Source organism: Neospora caninum, chromosome VIIb (genome assembly GCF_000208865.1).
Source record: "Neospora caninum Liverpool complete genome, chromosome VIIb".
Taxonomy (NCBI): Eukaryota; Apicomplexa; class Conoidasida; order Eucoccidiorida; family Sarcocystidae; genus Neospora; species Neospora caninum.
In genome coordinates this window covers 137,523-160,900 of record NC_018394.1, presented here as the reverse complement: position 1 = coordinate 160,900, position 23,378 = coordinate 137,523, and the positions used below count along the sequence as shown (strand labels likewise).

Genomic DNA, 23,378 nt, shown 5'->3' with positions numbered 1-23,378 from the left:
CACGGCACTGTTGCAGCGATCGCCTTATGAGGGAAACACCTGCTGGGACTTGATAGATGTCAGGTCAGAGGCTGCTGAGGCGCCAGTCTTTCTGAGGTCCCAAAAACATGTAGCTCTGAGGACAAATAAAATTAAGGCCAAACTGCTAAGCCATAGGCTGTCGTCGTTGTACTCTTCTTGCGGCAGATGGTGTTTCTGCACGACTGGCCGATTCTTCCTACATAGCTGAACTGTGTAGATTCCCTCATCCCAGACGTGAATACAGACATATACACTTGAGATGCTGGTGCAGAGGAAGACAAATAAAAAGCCGGGGCTGCGGACACTGAAGAGACTCCATCTTTTCATTAACAAGCTGTCGTCCTCTCCTCAGAAAATACGTACCACGTTACACTGACTCGAATATCTTCTTTTAGTCGCTACTGCTTTGCCAATGAGACTATTGCGGCTAAAGTGCCTCTTGCGTGAACGATCTAGAGAACTCAAGTCTGCGTAAGATAGCACATCAGTGGCAGTTGAACTCTTTGTAATGTCACGGTACAGCCTGAAGCAATGTCGTGCTACACCTGGTATTTCCTACGGAATAAAGCTTAAATGTTCCCCGATCGTAGTCGGCAGATACTGCGACTGAGCACACGGAGCACTCTTGAGAGTTCCGTTGCCCTACGTGTAAGGTGTCGAATGGCCACCGTGGCGTGCCGTAGAACGGTGGCGCTGTGAAGGGCCACAAACCCCCATTCCCACTTACACTGGCAATATCAAAAGCAGTGACCCAATTCTTCGTAATGCATGCCGTCCCGACTGCCAGTAATTGCTATATTTTAAAAATCATTGTTTCCCCACCAGCCTGTGCTTCATATTTACATGGCTGACAGGCGTCCGTCGTGACTTTCAGAGTTATAGGCAGACTGCTGGAGAAGCGGACGGTTGCGGAATCAGGACTCGCTTCGAGCGAGAAAATAGGCTGTGCAACGGTTTCGTCGCCGATGGAACTTGAGGTTGTTTGTACGCCACGTACTGCCCAGACACGTTTCAACGGAACCGCTTTTCATAACAGGTTCGCACGCACGTGATCCGTAGAAAAAAGGAAAGGATCCTTCGCTGGGGGTAACAGACCCACATACGTCCCGCTCTTTGTCAATCACTCAAGAAAGTGAGCGCACATCTCTTTTCAGATGCGTGTATTTATACATTTCAATACATACAAAACGCGCAACTAGATATAACGACAGTAGCTTATGACCGACTTTGAAATGATGACACCCCTTGTTCTGCTGTGAGACGCACAAACGCAGTAAAATGCCTGTGGCTCTCGCAGAAGTTAGTGGCGTTCTTCAGTTACCAGTCTCTCCTGTTCACGCTGTGGCACTGTCTGTTGTACTGATTCTTCTTCTTACTGGCGATTAGCCGGGCTTTATATTTGAGTTGGGACTCCTCGCTCTTAAATTCGCGAGGACTCTTCCCACCTGTAACTTCCGGCCGGTCGCGCAGCTGCTGGAGCATTTCAGAAAAGCGGCTCAGGCATTCTTTCTTATTGTCAACTTGTGACGAGTGTCGTTCACTAGAGATCACCAGTTCTCCTTTCTTATTCATCCAGTGACCGAATTCTTCTTCCACCTTTTTCAATAGGTCGCCACTGATGTATTTTCTCAGTGACTGCAGTGGTACTGTTAGGACTGCCTTTGTCTCGCTTTTATTCGCACTCTGCCCACCAGGTTTCGACGACCGACAAAAACGAAAATTCACTTCCGATAGGGGAATGCCAGACACTACATTGTTCTGCGAACCACTCTCTCCGCGTGAATCTCTGCCTCGCTCTTCCCCGCCTGTTTGCGTGTCGGTTGGTTTCTTTTTTGCCTGAGGTTCAAGCAAACTGTCCCGTGAAAACGCTCGGCTGCTGAACAACTTTTTTCCGACAGGGGAGGCTCTCGGCAGAAACAGAACGGCTGCTGCACGCCTGACAGAAAGTATTCTGCCCCCTAAAACGGGATATGAAAGAGTGTTATGGATACATCCGTGTATCAGCCTTGTTCTGACACTCCATAGATACGAGAATGCCTCACACATACTTCCCTGGTGGCGCAGAGCTCGTTCGTGCTTGTGTGAAAGACCCGCTCGCTCTACGAGTTCTTTGCCGAACCACGTGTTCCGTCGACACCCCTGCCAGAGTTCACTTTGAACGTGAAGGAGAGGAAATGCGGCGGCCCTCAGGCCCATCCCGGAAGCATTGCCTCTCTGCGTCACGAGGATGAACTCGCTGCAGTATAACCGTGCGCAGCGCCCGAGGGAAGGAGAGAGACAAAATGGAGCCGCCGGAGAAACCGAAAATCTATACAGTTGCTAGTGCCTTAGAATTCGCCTCTTTCCTTCTCTGTACTCAAGACCTTTCACGACACTTTATACGCATCGGAGAAACTTCAAGGGTGAAATGAAATATCCTTATCTTATCCAGAACGCCGCACATAGAGAATTGCGCATATCTACCTGTTTTGCTACAAACAACTGGTAGCACCCCTCTGCGCGAACTTCGGAGTAGGACCATCGCCGATTCAGTACACTCCACAGATACAATTAAACATATTTATGAATGCGTCAATTCAGTGACAGGAACGCCACTGAAGGGAACGAGTGGAGACGGAACACACGGAGTAGAGAAGATTTGCAGCAGATAAGAAAACACAGGTAAGACCACCTCGAGTGAACTAAAAAATGAGCTCCAAGGCATTACAATTTGGTACGTCCCCGTAGCGCTAACAACACTACGTGCGCGCTTCGTGTTCACTTGACCCTAGTGAACGGGACAGTCGTCAAAGCTGGTACTGTCCATCATCTGCCTCAAAAAAACCAGCTTCAAACCGCAATAGACAGCCCTTTACTGACACAAAAGCTTTTCAAAAAGAAATGAGCGCTTCCCCTTCTGGACATCAAAGAACAAACGATGACCCACAGATTTTTTATTCTGTCTTCACATGACATGAACACACGACAGAAGTGAAGGACAAGAAACGGAAGCACGGGAATTCCAGACGGAACAGGGAACACGATAGTCTGAACGTCGGACCGATGAAGGCCTTCTGCACGATCATTGCTTGAAACAGAATGAAAAAGTACGAGATGGCAGACCGGGTTTCGTGGACGCATGCAAACAGCGAAGTTCACCAAAAACGCACGCGGAAGAGCCAGAAGGTAGCTACATTGCTCTCCGTTGATGGATTTATCATGCTGGAGAGGCAGTGAGGCAAAAGCATAAAGAAAATGGGTACATGGCGCATCATAAACGTTCGAGCGCGCGGGAAATTCGGCGCTGCAAAAAGAAAAGGGAAGATTACAGGACCGCACGCTGCACATGTGCATGCAGCGCCCGTTCCCGGAATCTGAATAGAGTTTCTTCGTCTCTGATTCGCGAATGGAACGGCAACTTTATGGTGACCTGCGAATCGCACTGACGAAACTTTCTACGTTTCAGGAGCAAAACACACAGTTGTGTCTCTGGCGTTTCACCTCTATCCATAATATCCATAACACGATCGACAGACAACTCCGGCATTCGAGTAGGCAAAAAGAACGCGACGGATCGCAGATCGGCAGACTATTCTGTTCATGTCTGAAAAGGTGTGGCGTCCAGACTTCTTCATGTGATAAAGGCTTGCCAATGAGGCGGTCCTGAGGAATCCCAAGCAGCTGCGCTTTCAGCTTTTTTTGGCTAATCGCCAGCCGCCAAACATCGCCAGAGATCCCTCGCTGTGCGGGAAATACAAGACCACTGCAAGTCCCACGCAAGCTTCCTGGTGACGCGCGACTTTGAAGCTCCTTTGTCGCACAAGCACTCTGCGAGTTTTGCTGAGAGACAATGACAGAACCATTACCATGCTTTCCTTTCCACAGTGGTTTCCGCTGGCACCGAAAGTATGCGTGGCCTCGGGAGAATCGCGCTCTTGCACTGATGCTACAGCCCCGTGTACGCTTCGCTCTCTGACGTGTTCTCTTTATTGGAAAAGTGTGTGAACATAACTGTACCCCGCTCAAATTCTAATCAGCGCTGGAGACGCTTAATTTAACTGTATCTCCACGAAACATCAGCGGCAACACCGGTATTTGAGTTTCATTCTAGCACTGCCTAAACATTTCGTTTATGTCACGCGGTGGGTTCTCCTGAAAATCGGGGACTCTACGTTTTCCTTGAGTTGGTGGCAGGAGAGAAGAGGAACTGTTAACAAATCATTGTGCGTTTCAACGCCTTCGTGTCCATCCATTGTTTGTGCGAAAAAACACTTCAGATGTATGACCTCAGTGGCACGACTGAGAGACGTCTCGCGCATGCCCGTCTTGAAGAAACCAGGCATACGTCCGCGAAAAATGTGAACAGCTAGCAGAACAGAGGATCGATCTTCAAAAACAGGCTACATGCACAGCTATAAGGGCGAACACTTCCAAAAGATGATAAACAATTTGCATCGCACGCCGGTCTTGCCAACGGGCGACAGTTCGCGACCCTATACAAACCTCAGCTGCTCCCTGCGTGTACGTACAGCAGAGACTTTCACAAGAGAGAATCCCACCTTCGTGCTCAGGCAGTGGCTCCTAGATTGGCATTAAATCCACTGCAGCTCTTGCTGCGGCTCATGGAACCTTTCTCCGTCCCCCTGAAATTATGAGGCGCCATAAAGAACACTATGTTTTCTGTAGTATACCCAATGGACGCGTACCCGCCGCTCTACATTGCACCCCCGTCAAGCGTGAACTTAAGGGAGACACTCGACAAATACAAGTATATATATATATATATATATATATATATATATATATATGCACGTATGCTTGTGTAGGCATGTGTACGTATATCCAAGGTATAAACAACTCTGTTCGTCACTGAGTGGCAGCTTGGTCTGCAGATGTTGGCGCTTGGCACATTGCCTTGAGTTTCGCTGCGACTTCACTGGCAATCGCGTACGCTTCTGCCTCCGTAAATTTCTTTCCCGTCCTCCCGTCTTGAAGTGGAAGGCCTACCACAGCTCTCTCGCACATCTGACACACATCAATCTCTCCTGCACGCCCAATGGGCAGACCTTGGGCGATGCCGTCTTCCGCGAGTCTCTCACGACGGCTCATTTCTTTCCCATCTCGATTCTTCCCCACATCACGGTTTCTTCTCTTCTGAGCATTTCGCTCGATGCCTGTCTCGTCTCTTCCGTCCGTTACGATGGCGCGCCGCCGCTCCACCGCTTTGCTCCTCCCGTCATCGTTTCCGCACCGTGCCTCCGTCCCCACCAGTCTTTCTTCCAGTCGCGAGACTGACGCGCCATCTTCATCGCTTGCCCCGTCTTCTACTCGATGGTGGCCACTCGGGTTCTCCCCCGCGGCCTCACGCACCTCACCTGGTTTTCCTTTTCGTCCTCTTCCACGGCGTCCTGGCGCTGGATGACCCTCTTGTGTCTTTCCCTTTCTGCCGCCGCGACCTCTCCCTCGCTTGCTTTCGCTCCCCCCCCGGTCTCTTCTCTGCCCCATCTCCTCTACCTCGCCGCTCTGCCTCGCAGCCGCGTCCGAGCCTTCTCGTCGATCTCCTCCCGGCCCCCCTCTGCCTCGCCCTGGCCTTCCCTGTCGTTGGACTCGAGCAGAGATGTGCCTGCTAGACACTTCTGCATAGTATCGTCTCACCTTCCCGGGAGCCCCACACCCGTGCGTCTCTCCCGAGTGCGAGAGAAAAAACGTTTCAGCCGCCTGGGACTCCGACCGCTCGTCCTCGACCCTGAGATTTTCACCCAACTCTGACCCCAAAACAGCCCCCTGTGTGCCAATCTCCCTCTCCTTCGCCAGGCGCCTGCTTGTCGAATCTGGGACCGACGAGGAACGTGACGGCTGGACCCTGCGCTTGTTTCTCTCTTTCCCATTTCCTGGAGTGCCTCGAGAAGGCTCTCGGTCCAGCCCCCGGAGTTTCATTTCGGCCGCTGCCGCCTGCGTCGCGGCCTCCACCAGGGCCACCGGCAACGGGCGCTGTTGAAGACACCTGAGAGAGGGGCGCTTGGCGGGACCAGCGGAGAGAGAATTGTGTCCTCGTTCGTGAGACACGAACTCCAGTAGCTCGCCAAACACAGAGCGGCCTCGCGCTCTCTCACTTGTGCCTGCCGACCCCGCGAAAACCTGCGCCTCATCAGGCTCTGCAGACACTGGACTCGGCGGCACCAGGTCAACCCTTTCCCTCTCAGCTGCCACGTCGACATGCCTTTCCAGCGTGGCCGAGCGCGCTGGTGCCCGACTCGCCCGCGGGCCTCTCACGGCTTCGACAAGAGTCGCACCGGAGAAAGCTAGCCACCGGAGGAGACCCACCGCAGCGGCGGGAGGGACGTCGGCGGGAAGCCTCGGGTCCGGCAAAACAGGCTGAGAGACCCCTTCAGGGAAATCTTGTGGAACAGCCAGCTGAAAGTCTGTCGGATTCTCCACGGTCTCTCCCCTGATTTCCCGTGCACTCTTGGACCGACTGGAGGGCCCTGGCGGGCCTAAACGCGAACCCGCCATTTGGACCACCCGGCTGTTTCCACACGCCTCTGCGGGGCTCCGCGTCGCGGGATTCAGCCCCCATTCGCGAACCCCCTTCTTGTACAAACTCAGCAGTCGCGGCGCATGCTCACCTAAGCCGAAGGCGACGCATTTCTTTACCGCGAAGAGCAGGAAGAGACACGCGACTGCGTCGTCGCCCGGCCGCTCCAACGCGTCCGGGGGGGACACGCCAGGAGCCGCGCGACTTGCCCCAGGCGCTTGAGGCCGCTGCCGTGCCTCCGAGGCGTGCATGCAATCCTCAGACAAAACTTGAGCAGGCGCAGAAGCCGGGGGACGCGGGGGCGCAGCGTGTGGAGAGTGGTCGCCGAGAGACGGAAGAGGAGCGCCTGCGCGAGACATTCCTAAGACAGAAGACGGAAAGAAGGCGCAAGACTGGGACCGTTCTGAACACCGCGCAGGAAACGAGGGCGAAGACGGTTCGCGGCTGATAGCCTCCACACTTTCTCCCTGGTGCAGAGGAGCTTCACGGCCTGCTTGAGGGACTGAGAGAAGCCTGGAATCAGCGTCGGAAGCAGGAAGACCGCGGTCCTCCGAGGTAGCCGAGCCTGCACTAGAAGACGCGGGGACGAGCAGGGTGTAGAGCCCCTCCAGATACCTGTGTGAGACCATCAAGCCAAGCCACGAAAACCGGAGCACAAAGAACACGATTATGCTTCCAAAGAAAGGGACACACGCTCCGTTTGCGAGTGTCTCTCTGGGCTGGCCAGCGAGAGTGCGGTGGTGGGCAGTTGTGGCCCGCGTCCGTCAAACCAGCCGGGCTTTCCTCTATATAAAACGTCCACCGAATATTTACATTTACGGAAACACGAGGAACAGGTAAAACGTACACACCTACAAACGATATAGACATATATATATGAATGTGTATAGGTATTATGCAAAAATGGAATGACATATGCATTGCCACCGCATACATGTATGTATGTTTTTATGTATATATATATATATATATATATATGTATAGATGCGTAACTGAAGCGCAGTTGGACAAGGTATCGCTCCAGGACTATGCGTTGGGTGTGTACCTGGCAAACGCGATTGCTGCAGAGCGCGCTTCGGCCGGCCACCGACCTCCATCGATGCCTTGGTACTGTCTCTCGCGCTCTCCTGTGCCGTTCACGTCTGTCCGCCTCTGTCGGACGCTCAGTTCTCGGGTCTCCCCTCTCGTCTTTGCCTCAAGGGAAGGGACTTCCTGTGCTCCGGGCGCCTCCCCCGGGGATATGGGAAGGGACGCAGACGACGGAGAGTGTCGGCGGCGAGTTGCTGCCTCGCGCACAGAATCGGGGAAGAGATGTGGACAGGCAGAGACGAACAGACGAAGAAGACACCCCAGATGAGCCTGAGCCCACGTGACGACAGCCGGCCTGAAGGGGGAAGACGTAGTCCAGCTTCCACTGAGGTGAAGCAGTGGGTATACAGCCCCATCAAGCGGCGTCGGGTCTGCCTCGCTTCCAACATGAAGGGCGAAACTGAGAAAACACCAGAGAGAGGCAAATGCGTGGCACGCATTGAAAACGACAGAGCGAGGTCAGTGCGGAAAGGCAGCGCCCCTGCAAAAGGTGAGCAGCAAAGCGCGGGTCCTCTGGAGTGCGCTTGACTCGCCACAAATTAAAGAAAAGGTAGAGGAAAAGGAACGGCCTTTTTGCGCACTGCATAGACAGAAACAGGTGCTAGGACGGGATGGTAACGGACACGAAGCCGAAATAAAAAGTGGAGCATAGAACGCATGCAGACAGTGTTCGTCGTGTTTGAGGGGAGCAATCGGCCTTGACAAAAAACACACGACACTACAGGAAACGAGCCTTCCGTCTGAATTTTCCCGACAGCTACGCGGCCGCGCTCGGAGAAAAGTCCGTGAGCGTCTGCCATCCTCTGCATGCATTGACTCCTTGAATGGACGAGGATGCTGGGGATTTTCACAAGAAAGCCACGAGGCGCAAGAGCGATGGAGATTCCTACGCGGCCCCAAATGATCACGACTCCCGCCTGCCTAAACATACCAGAGACGGGAGACGCAGGGACCGGTGCACGCAGCAATCGCCCTCTCGCCTTTCTCTGCCTTCCATTTGCTTTCTCGTCAAGTGGTCCCTCGTCACTGCTTACTTCATGCTCCCCTCAGCTTCCAGGTCGTCTCTTGGCTGACCAGGAATCCACGGCAGCGAAAGAAAGCGAATCGAGGCACATTCCATCTCTGCTTGCGTCTCTAACTCGGCGAACTTCTCTCTGCAGTGCTGCGCAGGCCGACCGCCAATCACGCGCTGGAGGAGCAGGAAAGGGGCCCGGGGGAGTGAAGAGGAATGGAAACGAAGGTGATACTCGGTTGTGTACGTTCGACGCTAACGTCTCTACTTTAGCGTCGTAGGATACTGAACTCCAACGCTTTTAGCTCTCTCACACAGCCCAGTCTTCCGCGGATTGGAATTGTAAAACACGCACGTCACTTAAACAGACATGCTATAGCACCTACTGAATAGGACTCCGGCTATGCGCTTCAGAAACCAAGTGGAACGACTTGGCTACACTCTTCTATTCACTTTAAAAGGCGCATCAGGAGGTGGTACGGGGTGTCCGCTTTTCACAGGAGTTACCAACGTAACTGTGGCAACGTAATAGAACATGACCCGGTACACATAGGCTAGAAAGACCTGCGGAAGCGACACGCGCCATCACCACAGCGCAGCACAGTGAGCAACCGAAAAAGAAAACAGAAGAGCTAGGGCAGAGACTCTGAGCCTCGCGAGCCCCACAAACTCCTTGTTCGCTTGAGATACGCGAGTGAATGGCAGGGGGCAAGAGACACTATCTGAGACGACGAGGGAAGAGAGCTTTCGGGCCTCAAAAAAAGACCCGAAACAAGGGTCGAAATACGCTAGATCCAAACAGCTCGTTGTCAACCTCATAGATGAATTCATCAATATACACGGGCAGAGACAGCTTGTGTGTGTGTGCGCACAGACATGTACATATTCAGCGAGACACCAGGAAGAACGGCAAGGCAAAGAGTAGGAGACACGGAACGGAGCAGACAAAAAAAACAAGAGTGGCCCTTACCGCAACGGCCTGCCAGTCCTGGTGGAAAAAATCGGCTGCAACGCGAAGGAGAGAAATCTCGCTAGCGGTCCAGAGAAGCGACTTGACCTCGTCGTGCAAGCAATTTTCATATCTTGAAAAAGACAAGACACACAAGAGACTCGACGTGTGCAACGGCGATTCAAACATTCCGGCCCATCTGATTCAGTTGAAGACGAACCAAGAACCACCAAGACCCTCAGGGATAAAGGAGATATACACCTTTACATATACATACATATACATATATATATACATATATATATATATATATGCATATATGTGCGTGTGTAGCGTACCCAGATAGTAGCCTGAGTAGATGTATATTTATACCTCTATATATATTTATATATATATACTCGTACGATTAGATAGACATTGACATAAATGCAGACCCACATGTACCTATGAATGCTCTCTCAAAATGTGCCTTTGCTCTCACAAAAATTCAGCAACGCCCACAGACGAAAGAGCAGAGAGAAGTAACGAGAGGCAAGGTACAAGCTGGACGACCTCCGGAGGATCTAAAGAGATGGACGAACCTCTCTCGGCATTTCATCTCCGTCCGGCCTCGCAGATGCCTCGCGATTTTGCCCCAAGAGCCCCTGCCATAGCAGGAGACAAGCACCTGCAGTCGGAGGTCTTCCAAAGCCGAAAAAAGGCCATGTCGCTTTCCCTCCTGTCGCAAAGAAGGAAACCAGCAGACCAAGACGCCATCTCCAGAGACTCGGGTCGGCACGCGAATGCGCATGCCCGTATGCTGCTGAGTGAACACATCTGCGCGCGGACCTAGAAAAAACAGCCGCTCTAAAACAGAAAAGAATTAACATTTGCATCCACCCACATATATATATATATATACATACATATATGTATATATATGTATATATATATATATATATACATGTATACGTATACAGGGATACGCTCTGCACGACGCCTTTGAATGGAACACAGTTCGGTTCTGTGTCCTTCACTTGAAGATGTTTCCTTTCCATTTTTGTCGGCGAGAGGGGTGGCCTGGAGAATCGTGGCGTGCGCCGCAGAGGCTAGTCTCTGTAGGAAAGACGAAAAACGAAACTCACCACAGCCAGATACAGGTACCGGGCTCGGCACTGGTTGTTGGTGCGCCCAGGGAGAAGGGCGGCGACTTTCATCCACTTCCCCGCGCCTCGCTGTTGAACGCCCACGGTGTCGACGGCGCGCAGGAGAGCTGCGTCTTCTTCGGGAGACCACCATCTGCGATGGCACACGAGGCCGTGCTGCTCTGTGCTTCTTTTTTTCAGGTGGAGGTACACTTGGAACACGGCGAAAGGCGGCACTGGCTGCGTCAAGAGAGACGCGAAATAGAGCACGGGAACTTTGTCGGGTCTCGCCAAAGCTGCTCGAATCTCCCGATCGAGCGCGCGCCCGGTACAAAGTAGACTCTCGCCGCCCCCAGAGGCGTCTGCAGTCTCCGCACCCCTCTCTGCTCGCCCGTGCGTTGCCGAAGCACCGGCGAGTGCTGCCGCCGGTTCCCCGGCGACTAGTGATTCTCTATCATCACGCAGCCTGGCGGACCTTCCTGAAGTCCCCCCACCGGGTCCGACCGCGGCCGCCTGCTCGTCTGGTGCTTCGCCGGTTTGAGTGCCTCCGACAACTTGCCGCAAACCCCGAAGGATTGCATCTTCTACTGTCGCCAAAAGCCGGAAATCGTGTCCCGGCGAATCCGCGCCTTGCCCGCCTTCTCGAGACAAACTGGAAAGAGAAAAAGACGAATACCTCCACGAAGAGAGCCCCGCAGTGTCTGCGCTCTGTACTTCTTCCTCGCGAGATTCCGCGGACAGAGACATGGCCGGAGACGGCGGAGACGAGGCGTCGCGAGGACGATGCTGTGCGCTGCTGCCCTCAGTGAGAAGCGAAGGCGAGATAGACGCGTCAGCGGGCTGGACACTGGTGACGAAGTTGGAGAGACACTCCGACGGCGTGAATGCCCACGAAACACTCTGCGGCAAGGATGCAGCGACCGCTGTACATACAGCCCGGAGCACCTCTGCGAAACTGGGGACTTTAGAGGGTAACGAACTTGCGTGGTGGTGAGGCGCGGCCGACGAAGACAGCGACGCGGAGTTCACGCCAAGACGTTGCCAGGCGAGAAGAAGACTGCGAGTGGCATAGAGCAGCTTCGAAGGATGAAGCTCTCCAGGTGTGATGGGAAGAAAAGACTCGTCGGCCAGCTCAGCGGCCGAGGAAGGCGAGGCTGGGAGGGAGAGCGAAGGGTGGAGGCGACAGTGGTTGAAGAGAGCGCGAACCGCATGCTCCGGGATCGGAATGGACACCAGGGTTTTGTACAGCTGACACAAATGAACCGACGGAATCCTCAAGCGCGCGAGCGATGACCCACGACAGGCGAAAAGAAACGTGCAGAGACGGAAGGAAGGAGAAAAAAGAGAAGAAATGAAGGAGACGGACACAGGATGAACACGGGAGACCATGAAAGAGCGGGGAGAAAGACAACGACGAGTCACGAGGAAATGCTCGAACAGTTGCAGCTTCACGTGAGCAGGCAAGAAGTCCAGCAAGCTTCAGGCCAGCGCAACTCGTTGAGCGACGATCTCGTCCCCTTAGGCGGGCCATGCATCACAAGAGGGCGCAAGCTCTTGCACTGCTATCGCGAGGAAACAGTCAGGGAATAGAAGAACGTCTGAATCCTCTCAAGCGCCCTGCGGCCCCTCCAGGTGTCCGACCTATATCCCGACCGTTCACACATCTTATCTTCGCCATGCTGCTACATTTGCTCGTTGGCTCTTACCTCCCTGACGAAACTTTTGAAGACCCGCAGATTCACCATCGCCATCCGTTCTCGCAGCAATCCCTCGCCTTCTTCCTCTTCTTCCTTCTCCGAGTGCTCGTCCGTTTTCCCTTCTGCGTCTTCGTCGTCTTCCTCTTCTTCCTTTTTGACGCGCCGTCTTCTCTTCACCTTGAGCCTGTCAAGCTGCCACCGCAGGACAGCGCTGCTCCACCCCGGATCGCCTCGCGCGTTGTCCCAGTTCGCGAGAAGAGAACTCATTTTCTTCCCCAGATCCTTTCCTTTCCCTCTGTGCGCCTGCTTCCCTATTGCCGTGGACATACACACCAGCGCGCCGGCCTTGTTGGCTGCAGTCGACAACTTCGCTCTGCTGCTGCCTTTCGCAAAGTGCTGAAGGCGGTTTCGCAGAGTCCATATGTGAATGGCGTCTGAATTGCTGGGGAGAGGCTGGCCAGCGTCGTTGAGAAGAAGGGACATCGACTTGCCCTCTTCGCCCTCACTCTCTGTCCCCCCATCTTCGTCTCGCTCTCTCTGTCTTCTCCGTTCAGAGCCTCGCAGATGCCTGGGCTGCTGCAGCTGCAGCTGAAGCCGAGAGTTCTGCGCCAGCAAGCGATCGCGGAGGCCAGAAAGGCGAGCGACTTGAGCCTCTATCTGACTTTCCAGCCGACACAAAACGGCAAAGCGCTCGACGAGTTTCGCCTCTCTCTCAGGCAGTCGATTCAACAGAGCAAGGTTAGGTTTCGAGGCGGGCGAAGACGAAGCAGACGCGGGAGACAGACATGAAACAGAATTTGCTTCCCCTCCGTTAGCGTGGGGGGAAGGGGAAACGACATGATGTGGTTGAAGTGAAGAAGGCGCGCCATTGGCGGGGAAAGTGTGTGTTCGCTGTGTATGGACACCTGAGGGCGGTAGGTCTCTGGCGGAAACGAAGGCAGAAGGCTGCAGACTAGAAAAGGAGGATCCCGGACCAGGAGACAAGGGGAAATACATGGAGAAAAGAGAGAGAAGAGAGAAAGGTCAAGCACGTCTCCAGCTATCTTTAAATGGAGCTGCCCATGCTCGCAGAAAGAAACGATCGGGGCAAGCGGAAGGGCAGAACGGCATGACGCCTCCGTTCGGGACCACGGCCGGGAGACAAGGAGTTGGATCCACGCACACTGCGAAAGAAACCCAAGAGGTTGCCTAAGATGAGAAAGGCATTTAGTTTTCAAGAGTTGAAGAGGGACTTTCTGCCCAGGGGGAGACATCCAAGAACTGTTCTGATTTCTGTGCCGTTGCAGACGCAGCACACACAGCGTGGCCGAAACCACTTAATTCTTGATTCTGTGGGAAGCGACACAGCCTCCCAATACACCTGGAAACACAGGAAAAAGTTCGACTCGAAAGAGGTGCGGGCAAAACGACGACAAGCTGAACAACACCCATCGCTGGATCTCCAGGAAAGCCCTACCTGCAGAGCGGGTACATGCAGTCACCTGAATGATTGGATTCCTTAAGCGCTCAGCGGTGGTTTGAAAAAACATGCGCTCCTTAAGGCATTCCGCAACTGTTTCCACTTCAAGAGTTGTAACATAATTGAAACAAAAGTTATGTTTGAGCAGACATTGTGAAATGGCGTGTCTTCGTAGGGCATGCACTCGCGCACGCAGCAACGAATGCATGCAGCTCGGCGTCTCTCGAGTCGAGTGACTAGCAATCCTCCTGTCCCAGGTGTTTGGTCCGTAAACGGCGGGCTCGGTCTGATATCGGTTCTGAATCCGGGAAAACAGTGCGGTTTAGGGCGTCTTTTGTTCCCAAACCGGAAGAACTTTGCGAGTTTGCGGTTACAAAGGATCCGCTATCGTTCCAAGGCACCACTGCTAGCTGCTGCGCCGTAGTTTGACTGGTGTGCGGTTCTGTGACAAACCCGATGAATGAACTTCGTCACAACGACACACAGCGGCAAATATCGTACCTAAAACAAGCCTCACAAGTCAATCAAGACAGGTCCGGGAGGTGGTTCTCAAGCAGCTCCCGAACATCCTTTAAGACCGAGAATGCAGTCTCAGGCAAGACCAAGACCACTGGGGCCACAGCACTGTATCATTTTTTCGCTCTTCAGATTTCCCCGGAGCGCTGTCCGACAGACGCGTACCCTTCTTCGATCGGTGGTTTCCTGACGCGCGTCCACACAAAGAGGGTGCTGGCCTTGCGTATTTCCCTGGCCGGTAGGAACCGGATTCGTGCGTTTAGCACACTGCATCCTGCGAAAACCGTAGAGGAATAATATGTGAAGATTGGTGGCCAATTTCTATTGCACCTTCCTGCCCTACTTATCTGCCGCTGCATACACCCTTGAGGGTGGAAACGCAGAGGAAAACGAGGTACCAAGAAGCTGGACAGCATGAATGTGTTGTGTATTGAGCGTCACGAATCCTGTTGTCGTTGTTCTCTTGGGTAAAAACCCTGCATACACTGAAGCCAATAGGCGGCGTTCAAAAGGCCCCTGCAGGGAGCGTAGCCTCCAAACTAAACTGAAGCCCGATTTTCTTGCTCATGCTTCCATCTTCAGCGCCGTGACGGGTTCGCTAACCGCATCGGGGCTCGCGAAGCCTCGATTAGGTGAAGGTATGTGGTCCCACTTATAGCCCCGTGATATGCGACTGAAGACGCTTGTCGAATTTGCCTCTTGAGCCGAAGCAACGGTGGATGGAAAGAACTTGGAAGGCGGGTGAACCACGGTACTCTTTGTTGAGGTGCCGAAGTGATCCTGCTGCCTCTACTGCGACACGGGCGCGTGAGCGGCAACTGGGTTCGGTACGAAAAACAAAAGATAAGGAACATTTTGGTGTTGAATTGTATCAGAAGTCGCTACGCCAACTGCGAAGACGCCCCATCTAGTTAGCATAGTTGGCAAGCTTGGAACATGCCGATGCTTGTGTTTTCGAGACGGGATGGACAGCCGGGGATTAAATTGCTGGAGCTCCTCGGAGCAGCAGAGGAAGAAAGTTTGATATGCGAATATTGGTACATGCGTTCACAGATCTGTAGTCAAATTGCTTATTTTGGGGAGAGATGTTACTCATGAACCTTACGAACTTTGAAGAGCCCGTCCTAACCGCCGCCATTTTTGCCACATACTGCTGACACGCCTGTGCGCCGTCTTGGCACGAGAATACCGTGCTACTCCCAATAATGGACAAATCATGACATGATGAACATATACATTTAGTCTGTAAGTCTGCCTCCAGCAGAATTGCTCCGCGTTTCACTCCCTCAAGAACAAACTCTGCAGGTGCTATCCCAGCGACAGTCGCGAGGAGCAGTGCCATGATACCATGCCACAGCTCCCATGGGGCCAGTTCTCTGTAGACTTAGACCAAGGTATGACAAAAAAGTCTGCAGTACGCTTGAATAGAGCCAGACAGTGTGGTTTCATAGACACAAACGGACTCACGTGTAAAACAGGTACTGTTTTGAGTGCTTCGTTGGATCACCGCCCTCACGGGTAGACCCTGGAAGGATCAACAGACAAGGTGATTACACTATCGACGCTCCCTCCTCACGCTTTTTATCGTCCAGTCAGCTGCTTGGTTCTTGTGTGTCTTTGCTTTCTTTAAAGCACTCTAAAGGCAGGTGACCGGCAGGGCATCTCCTGTTGCGACTACACGGAGGGAAATGACGGGTACGGGCGCCTGGCTCAGTTGCAGAATTCTCCGCATTCTTCACGATTCACGACATTGTCTTGCAGCCTGAAGGATTTGGCTATAAGAGCCACTTGCTGAAAAAAGGCGTTGTTTGGGTGATGAAGGGGATGGGATGCAAAACGGCAAAAACCCGGTTCGACTCTTCGCATACATGGCGGTCCGCATGCAAAGTTTTCGAGCCGTGTCCGCACCGTAAAAGCGTAGACAGATACTTGATCAGCAGGACTTGTGCTTCACAGGAAAATGCCTCGACTTTCTGATCATCAGATCCTTTAAATAAAGAAGTCTTTTCCGCTGTGTTTCTGAATGCGAGGAAGCTGTGGCTGTCGACATAGAGCTCCCGGATGAGGGGTAGAGGCACACGCTTTTAGGCTGGAGCGTGTGTCGGCGGCTCTCCTTGCCACGCTTCTCTGTTTTCACCAGGCTCTTTCCTTATTTTTTGATATGTGCTGCAGTCCTGCTTTCTCATCTACAGCCGCTGCTCGAATGCGTTTAGTCACTTTGGAATGTGCTTTTTTCGCGGGAACAACGTGTGTCTTTTGGGCCTTGTGCCGCCCGGAAAATGAACGCGGGTGGCAACGCTGGTCGAGCAAAAAGTAGCGGCCTCGCTTGGACAGCTTCTCGCAAACTTCCCCGTATCAAGAGTCAGCAGAGCGCGTTTTGGATGGAGACTCCAACGGATAACGCCTTCGTGTTTTCGCCTTTGGCTGTGGACAGACGGTACCGGGGGTCACCGAGACCAGTTGCAGTTTATGAAAACAGGGCGTCTTTCCGTCCTTCGGCTTTTTCATGTGCGGCCGGGTCTTCGTTTCGGATACAGTTGTCAGACCCTCTCGCTTCGTTATCTGTCTCATTCTTAAAGGGATTTTCGACATAGTGCGGTCGCTATATTGCGCTGCAGCTGGAGATATCTCTTTTGGGGGGGATTCTGCATCGTTGCTGTCGTGCAAGGGCGCACGTATTGCCGTCGGCGGCATCTCCCAAATCAGGCTGAGGAGGCTGTTGGGAGAGAAGGTGCGCCTTTTGCCTCAGCATCCTGCGAGAGAGTTACCACACCATCTCTCCCTCCTTTTCAGACGTGTTCGTCGACTCCCTTGACATCGTGACGTTGAACTCTTCTCGTTTGTTCCCCTCTCTTTAGCCTTCGCGCCGGCCGTCTGCTCTCGGAAAGGAACTTTGTTTGCTCCCTCCCCCTGGTCTAACTACGAGGAACAGCAAGGCTCTTTCTTTTTGTCAGTCGAGCACATCTCTCGTCTCCTATGTTGTTCGGTAGTTCCGCTGTCACTTTTTTTCGTGCAACCGAAGGAACCTCTCCTTAGACACCTCCCCTCAAATCGGCAACGCCTCTATCGCGTGATTGTGTCTTCTTCAGCACTGGAGAGAAACTCTCGTTTTTCGTTCCCATCTTTGCGGCGTTCAAGATGAGTCCGTTTTCCAAGAAGCCAACCGCCAGCTCGGGGTCGTCGGCCTCGAGCGCCTCCAAGCTCGACTACTTGAAGAAGTACATGGGTAAGGGCGGGTCTGCGGCAGACGGCGGCGCGCTTTCTCTGGCGAAGGAGGGGAAAAAGAAGAGAAGTAAAACGCCAGGATCGGCAGAAACGAGCCGCATGACCGGGTTTCGCCTCAACGACGCCTCGGAAGAGGTCGACGTGAGAGCGCCTTCTCGGAAGCGCCAGGCGAGCTCGCTTCGCTTCGATGCTGCCCAGTTTGGCCGCGTCCTTTGTCCTACGATGGGTGCGAGGGGGAAGGCGTATGCGTATCAGTTGGACGAGGAAGACGGGTCTGACTCGGACGGATCGGAACAGCACCAGGAAGACGAGGAGATCGTTGTCGTCGACGCAGATGGCCGAAACGTCGCGCTCAATGAGCTACAGGCAAAACGCGTGCACGCCATTGTGCGAGACCAAGAAGCGAGGGAAGTGGGCCTTTCTCCGAAAACTGGCGTCGGGCGACGTGGCTTCGAGGAGACCGAGGGTTGCAAGAGACACGGAGACGCCCCGCTGCGCGGCGACGCTGGAGACACCACCGGCCGGGAGGACGACGAGTCCCGGAAGAAGCGGAGTGGTGCGGATGCATGTGCAGAGGGAGCGTGGACAGAAAAGAGTGGCGCCTCTGCGTCGAGTTCCGGCCGCGCACTGGGGCTTAGAGGGTCTCTTTCTGTCAAACAAAATGACATCGATTTGTCTGTTTTCAACGCACCTGTTGGAGGCCGTCTGAAGCCGCGCTCCGAGGCCGAAACTGACGACAGTCTGGGAGTTGACGCGCGACCGGACCTGTCTCCGCCGCGACGCAGACCCCACTCGCGGGGTCTGCCGGCGTGCCGCGACCACTCTGGAGAGAAAGGACGAGACGAGAGAGGAAGCTTGGAACGCGGGGCGAATCGAAGATCCTTGTCGCCAGCGCCTGGCCCAGGGACACCGCAGGACAACGCGGTCACCTCATCGACGGCAGGTGGAGTGTCAGGCAAAACGGAGAGAGAGGACCTATCTCCTCCCAGGAGGCGGCCGCTGAGGAGTGGTGAGTCCTCTGCAGGTCGAGACGGGGCCGACAAGCAGTCAAGCACAGACGCAGGCCGAGATCGGGATTTGTCTCCTCGAAGAGCAAGTGGAAGAGAGGGGAGCGAGCCGGCTTCTGTAGGGGCCGCAGCGCCCAGGTCAGGGCAGCTGGAAGATCTGTCGCTCCCTCGCCGGAGGCCTCCGTCTTCAGCCCCCAGTGATGCTCGCGGCTCTTCTGCTTCGTCTTCCTCGCATTTTCCCGGCGCGAGAGCCGGACGCCAGGCTCGGTCGCCTGAACGCCGCACAGACGACCTGTCCCCGCCCCGCAAACGAACAACAGATTGGGGAAAGGGTAATGAGACGTCAGGACGAGAGGAAATGCAGCAACGGAGCGATAGTGGGCCAAAGTCAACGGGTCTCTTGACCCTTGACGACTACAGGTAGGCACGTCTGACGTGTGCGCATGCATGCGAAGCGTTGTTACAATTCTTCGTCTCTCCGTTCCCTGTGTGAACGCGTCTTCGTCAGGCTTCGGAAACAACCTGATTCGGACGCGCTCGCGCCGCTTCAGTTCCAAAGCCGCCTTTGCCGTTCTCCGTTGTCGTCTTCAATCTGTCTTTTCGTCAGACTGTTCATGCTCTAGGCTACGGCTTTCTTGCTGCTCCAGTCACGTTCTTGAGAGACTTTGAGAAAGCCGGTCATTCAAAGGCTCACGTTTGCCTTCCTCCTTCTGGCAACGCTTCTCTGTCCTGTTTTTTTTTTCTCCATCCACTGTTGCCTCCTTTCTTGCTGTTGTGTTCCGTTCCAGCTGAGTTTCCGAGTTTCTCGCCTTTGCATTTCACTCTGCCTCCTGTTCGCGTTTCTTCCTCGCTGTTTCCAGAGCCTCAGGTGTCGGGTCAGAGAAGGAGCCAAGTCTTCTAACGAAAGACTTGCTCGCCCGAGAAGTCGTTCGCCAAGTGGTCTACCGTGATAGGCAGGGTCGAGTCATCACTGAGGAGGAGTGGCTAGAGCTTCAGGTACGGACAACGAATGTCGGTCACCTAGGTTCATCTCAGTTTTATTTCCAGGTATTTCCAAGACGTGTGTCGGCTGGTCCGCCGGGCCTTCGGACCACTTGAATTCTTCGTAGAAACCTTTACTCAGTGATGTGCTGGGAGATCAGCAGATACAAACGGCAGCGGTGTGTGTATGCCTTTCTTCTCGAGCCAGCATTAGGTCATGAGTCCGTACACCGTTTTTTTTCGCCTGCATACGTGAATTACCTTTGCAAAGTGAATACGTCAGTATAGAGTATCAAACATGCAGGAGATAATGTGTGTATCGCTATGCAAATGTGGATTCACACAACTGAACATTGATTGAGCCCCGGTACACGTGGATATCCATATGTACAGCAATCGAGTGTTGAGCGACAGAATCGTTCTTGGCCAGTATCAATGGTGGTTTGCGCCGTGTCATCTCACGTGTGTTTGGCCTTTTCCAGGACCAGAAGAGAGGAAAGAGGCGAAAGAAGGAGCGGAGTCCCCCACCGGAGCTTGAATGGGGCAAAGGCATTGTGCAGAAAGAAGCCCGCGAGAAGCAGGCGCAGGAAGAGGCCAAAATTGCACAGCAACCACTGGCAAGGTGAGGGAAAGAGCGCATGCCAAGCTTCCTTTGAAAAAACTCTTTACCTGGACTGACTCCTGCAGTGGCTTGGCGGGTGTAGAGCTGGATAGGCTCCTGCGTTTATTCTTTCGTCGATTTACGAAGCGGCGTATGTATGGTGCATGTTGGGTATACTGCCATACCCACCTGCATGCCTGGACTTATACGCAGGCAAGCACGTATGCCTATATGTTTGTGCATGCTTGTATGTACCTGCTTGTTCCCACCTACCTGGCATTTCTCCAGGTATGAAATTGACGACGATTACGACCGAAGTCTTCAAGACCGATCTCGGTGGGAAGATCCCATGAATCGTGTCCCTCAGAAGGCCGATGAGAGTCCAACGACACCCGCAAATCCCGAGCGGCCGAAGGAAAAAGGTGAGGGTGGACAGTAAAACAGAGGCTGGTTCAGTGCTCCTCTAAGCTGGACTGTTCCTCAAGTTGTTCGTACCCTCAGAACCGTCTTAGGCATGTGAAATGGAATAGGCGATACAACAGAGCACTATTTCTTCACTGTGATCAACTACGTAACGAAAAAATAAGAGTCGAGGGGGGACTGCCCATGATAAAGTTTTAAGCGAATTCTGTAGCCGAACAGTGAGCACTGTCTTTCCGAGTTTGCGTGTACAGCGCCCGGGTTTTATCGAGAATGGGCGACATCGCTTTTATATCCCTGTTTTCTCGAGGACGGTGGGCTGAAAGTTTTTGAGACGCGTGCTTTCCTGTGGATTGCTTGGTGGACGCTACGGTGTGAGTGTCACAGAACGGAGCCTTTTTGGTGTATTATTTTTGCTCTTGTTCCGTGTGTTTTTGGTCAATTTGTCTCCGCCTTTCTGGCGCTTCGAATTTGCGTTGCAGAGCATCCCAAGTGCCCCCACGATGCACCACGAAATCGCTTTGGCATTTTGCCAGGCTACCGGTGGGACGGTGTCGTTCGAGGCAACGGTTATGAGGATCGCCGTCTCAAGGTGAGCTGGGGGCCGAGGTCGGGCTTTTCCCGTGTTGAGTTTGTACCGTTCTGGAATCTGGTTTTCTTGTCGGGCGCAACGTGGTAGCTGAGCTCCAGTCGTGGGTTGCGGCTCTTGGGTAGGTGCACTTTGCGTCTTGATTGTCCGAGAATAAGAGCTGAGAGAGGCACACGCGGCTCGGGGCTCGCTAGCAGAGTTGCGTCTCAGTTCGGTGGTACACGATAGGAGAGGGAAGAGAATCGCAACTTCGTCGCTGCTTTTCTATCACCAGATGACGCATCGGTTGCTCTTTGGAATGCGTGATCATGCAGGCCATCAACCGGAAGAAGCTGGAAGCTCACATGGCCCACATGAACAACGTCGCCGACATGTGACGACGTTTGTCCCCGAGCAGCGGAGGTATTTGCTGGAGTACGGTTCCTCTACCAAAAATATCCCATGTAACGTTCTGCGTCTTTTATTATTTTACTCTCAGTTTTTCTTTCGGGGAGACAACTGCGTCACCGAATCGCGATGATCTGGCGTCTCCAACACACCATGTGATTCTCTAACTTTCAACAAACACTCAAAGCTTCATTTGCAAGTGTCGCTGTGGAGAAGAGCAGTGAGGGACTCTGCGCCTGCAGCACCTCGAGTTGTCTCTGGAAACGGGGAGCGAAAGCAGGGACATGTGGAAGCGTCACGGGTCACGTGGACGGATGTTCGCCCCCATGCGGATACACCTGAACGCACTGTTCCAAGGCGGTGTTTTTTTCGAGGTAGGCAGTGTTGAGCTCTGGGAGTGTGGGTTACGTTCCATCTGGGGTCCGAACAATGACAGAAAACCCGATCGTGCGGGTGACATTCGCTCACGCAATCCTGCTTCGCAGGAGTGGGACTTGATCACAATGACAATCGGGCCGTTTTTTGTGTTGCCAGGTTGTCATGCTTCTCACGCTGGACACAAGCTACAAAATGTTCATCATAAGGAGAGTCTCATGTCAACGCCAACCCTTACCGCTGGCTGCAAAGCAGGCCTTCCACAAATACGTGACACCTCTCAACCGTTGCGAATACATACAGATATGTATATATATATATATATATATATAGGTAAAGTCGTGGTGTTAAAAGAGATAAAGTAGTCGATCTATTATCTGCTCTCCACAGTCTTGAAAGATGTTCGAAGAACCCGTTTTCGCACACGGAAGTCAAACGTTTCTGCTAAACTAGAACATAGTTTCGAGTACGGAACGTTTGTTGCTTGAAACTGAAATGCGCCGCTTCTGTGTATGGGGTCTACAGGGGACCCACGCCCCGTTGCAGTTCTCGTTTTGGTGGAAGTAGGAACGCTCAAACGCAGCCTGCAAACGGGATAGGGCCATCCGTTACTAGGGGATCTTCTAAAACTAAAAGGGTTGGCCACAGAACGTTTTTTTTGTCCTGCGAGAGGACCGTCACTTTCTTTTGCATGGAAGTGCTGTCGCTGCTGTCGTGCTTCCATCGTCACAATCTACTGTTCCACGTATTCAGGAATGTACGCGACTTTCGAATAAGTTCCATCGTTATTGAGACTTCACCCTCATACCAAGAAAATAATGCTTTCCATGAAGACAGTCACAGTAACAGCGAAAGGAAGTATTTAAACACTGCAATGTCTGCTAGGTATTTGCCTGTCCAAGATATGTTTCTCCTGCCAACGCCCTCCAGTCATGCTGCTGTTGCGCTTGCGTTCAAAACGCAAGCAGGAATTGCCGCATTTTGATTCGATAGTGTGAGCGACTAAGTCTCACAGTACAGCTCCAAGAGAGAAAATACGGTTACTCGAATTTACGGGAGGATAGCTATCTGTGAATAGCTGTTTCAGTACAAATCATGTGCGACGTATTCGTGGAAGGCTTAGCTCCTCTAGAATACATAATCCCCCCGAACGCCAAGATGTCGGTCAAGGAAGAGGCGCTATTAACCACGAATTCGGTGAGCGTTGCACAAGTGAGGACTTGAATTTTGAACACGATGAGCGGCATCAGGAGAGAATTCACCACACAGATACTCTGATTTAGGGAAAACATAGTAACGTTAACAAACGAGGGCCAATGTCGAACGGGGCTTTGGGTGTCCATTGGTTCATGATACATTGTTCCTGCATGGCTTGAAAACTTGTTTTTTCGAAGGAAATGAGTGACTAAGCA

General features: G+C 53.1%; 3 protein-coding genes across 3 annotated transcripts; 1 reads left to right on the top strand and 2 right to left on the bottom strand.

The window, feature by feature from the left end:
- Positions 1-1,338: 1,338 nt before the first annotated feature.
- NCLIV_023970 (conserved hypothetical protein) lies at positions 1,339-1,593 on the bottom strand (the record flags this gene model as incomplete). The annotated part of the gene is made up of 1 exon (XM_003882591.1): positions 1,339-1,593. One exon carries the CDS (start codon positions 1,591-1,593, stop codon positions 1,339-1,341), a length of 255 nt encoding a protein of 84 aa, XP_003882640.1.
- A 3,273-nt stretch (positions 1,594-4,866) lies between these two features.
- Positions 4,867-12,673, bottom strand: NCLIV_023960 (Myb, related; the record flags this gene model as incomplete). Its single annotated transcript, XM_003882590.1, has 7 exons — positions 4,867-7,150; positions 7,581-8,024; positions 8,659-8,813; positions 9,607-9,718; positions 10,167-10,303; positions 10,710-11,957; positions 12,416-12,673. The coding sequence occupies 7 exons, from the start codon at positions 12,671-12,673 to the stop codon at positions 4,867-4,869; spliced, it is 4,638 nt and encodes a 1,545-aa protein (XP_003882639.1).
- Positions 12,674-17,519: 4,846 nt separating this feature from the next.
- On the top strand, positions 17,520-21,581 carry NCLIV_023950 (Pre-mRNA-splicing factor CWC26, related; the record flags this gene model as incomplete). The annotated part of the gene is made up of 6 exons (XM_003882589.1): positions 17,520-19,033; positions 19,474-19,609; positions 20,077-20,216; positions 20,484-20,617; positions 21,098-21,207; positions 21,519-21,581. 6 exons carry the CDS (start codon positions 17,520-17,522, stop codon positions 21,579-21,581), a joined length of 2,097 nt encoding a protein of 698 aa, XP_003882638.1.
- Positions 21,582-23,378: the final 1,797 nt, after the last annotated feature.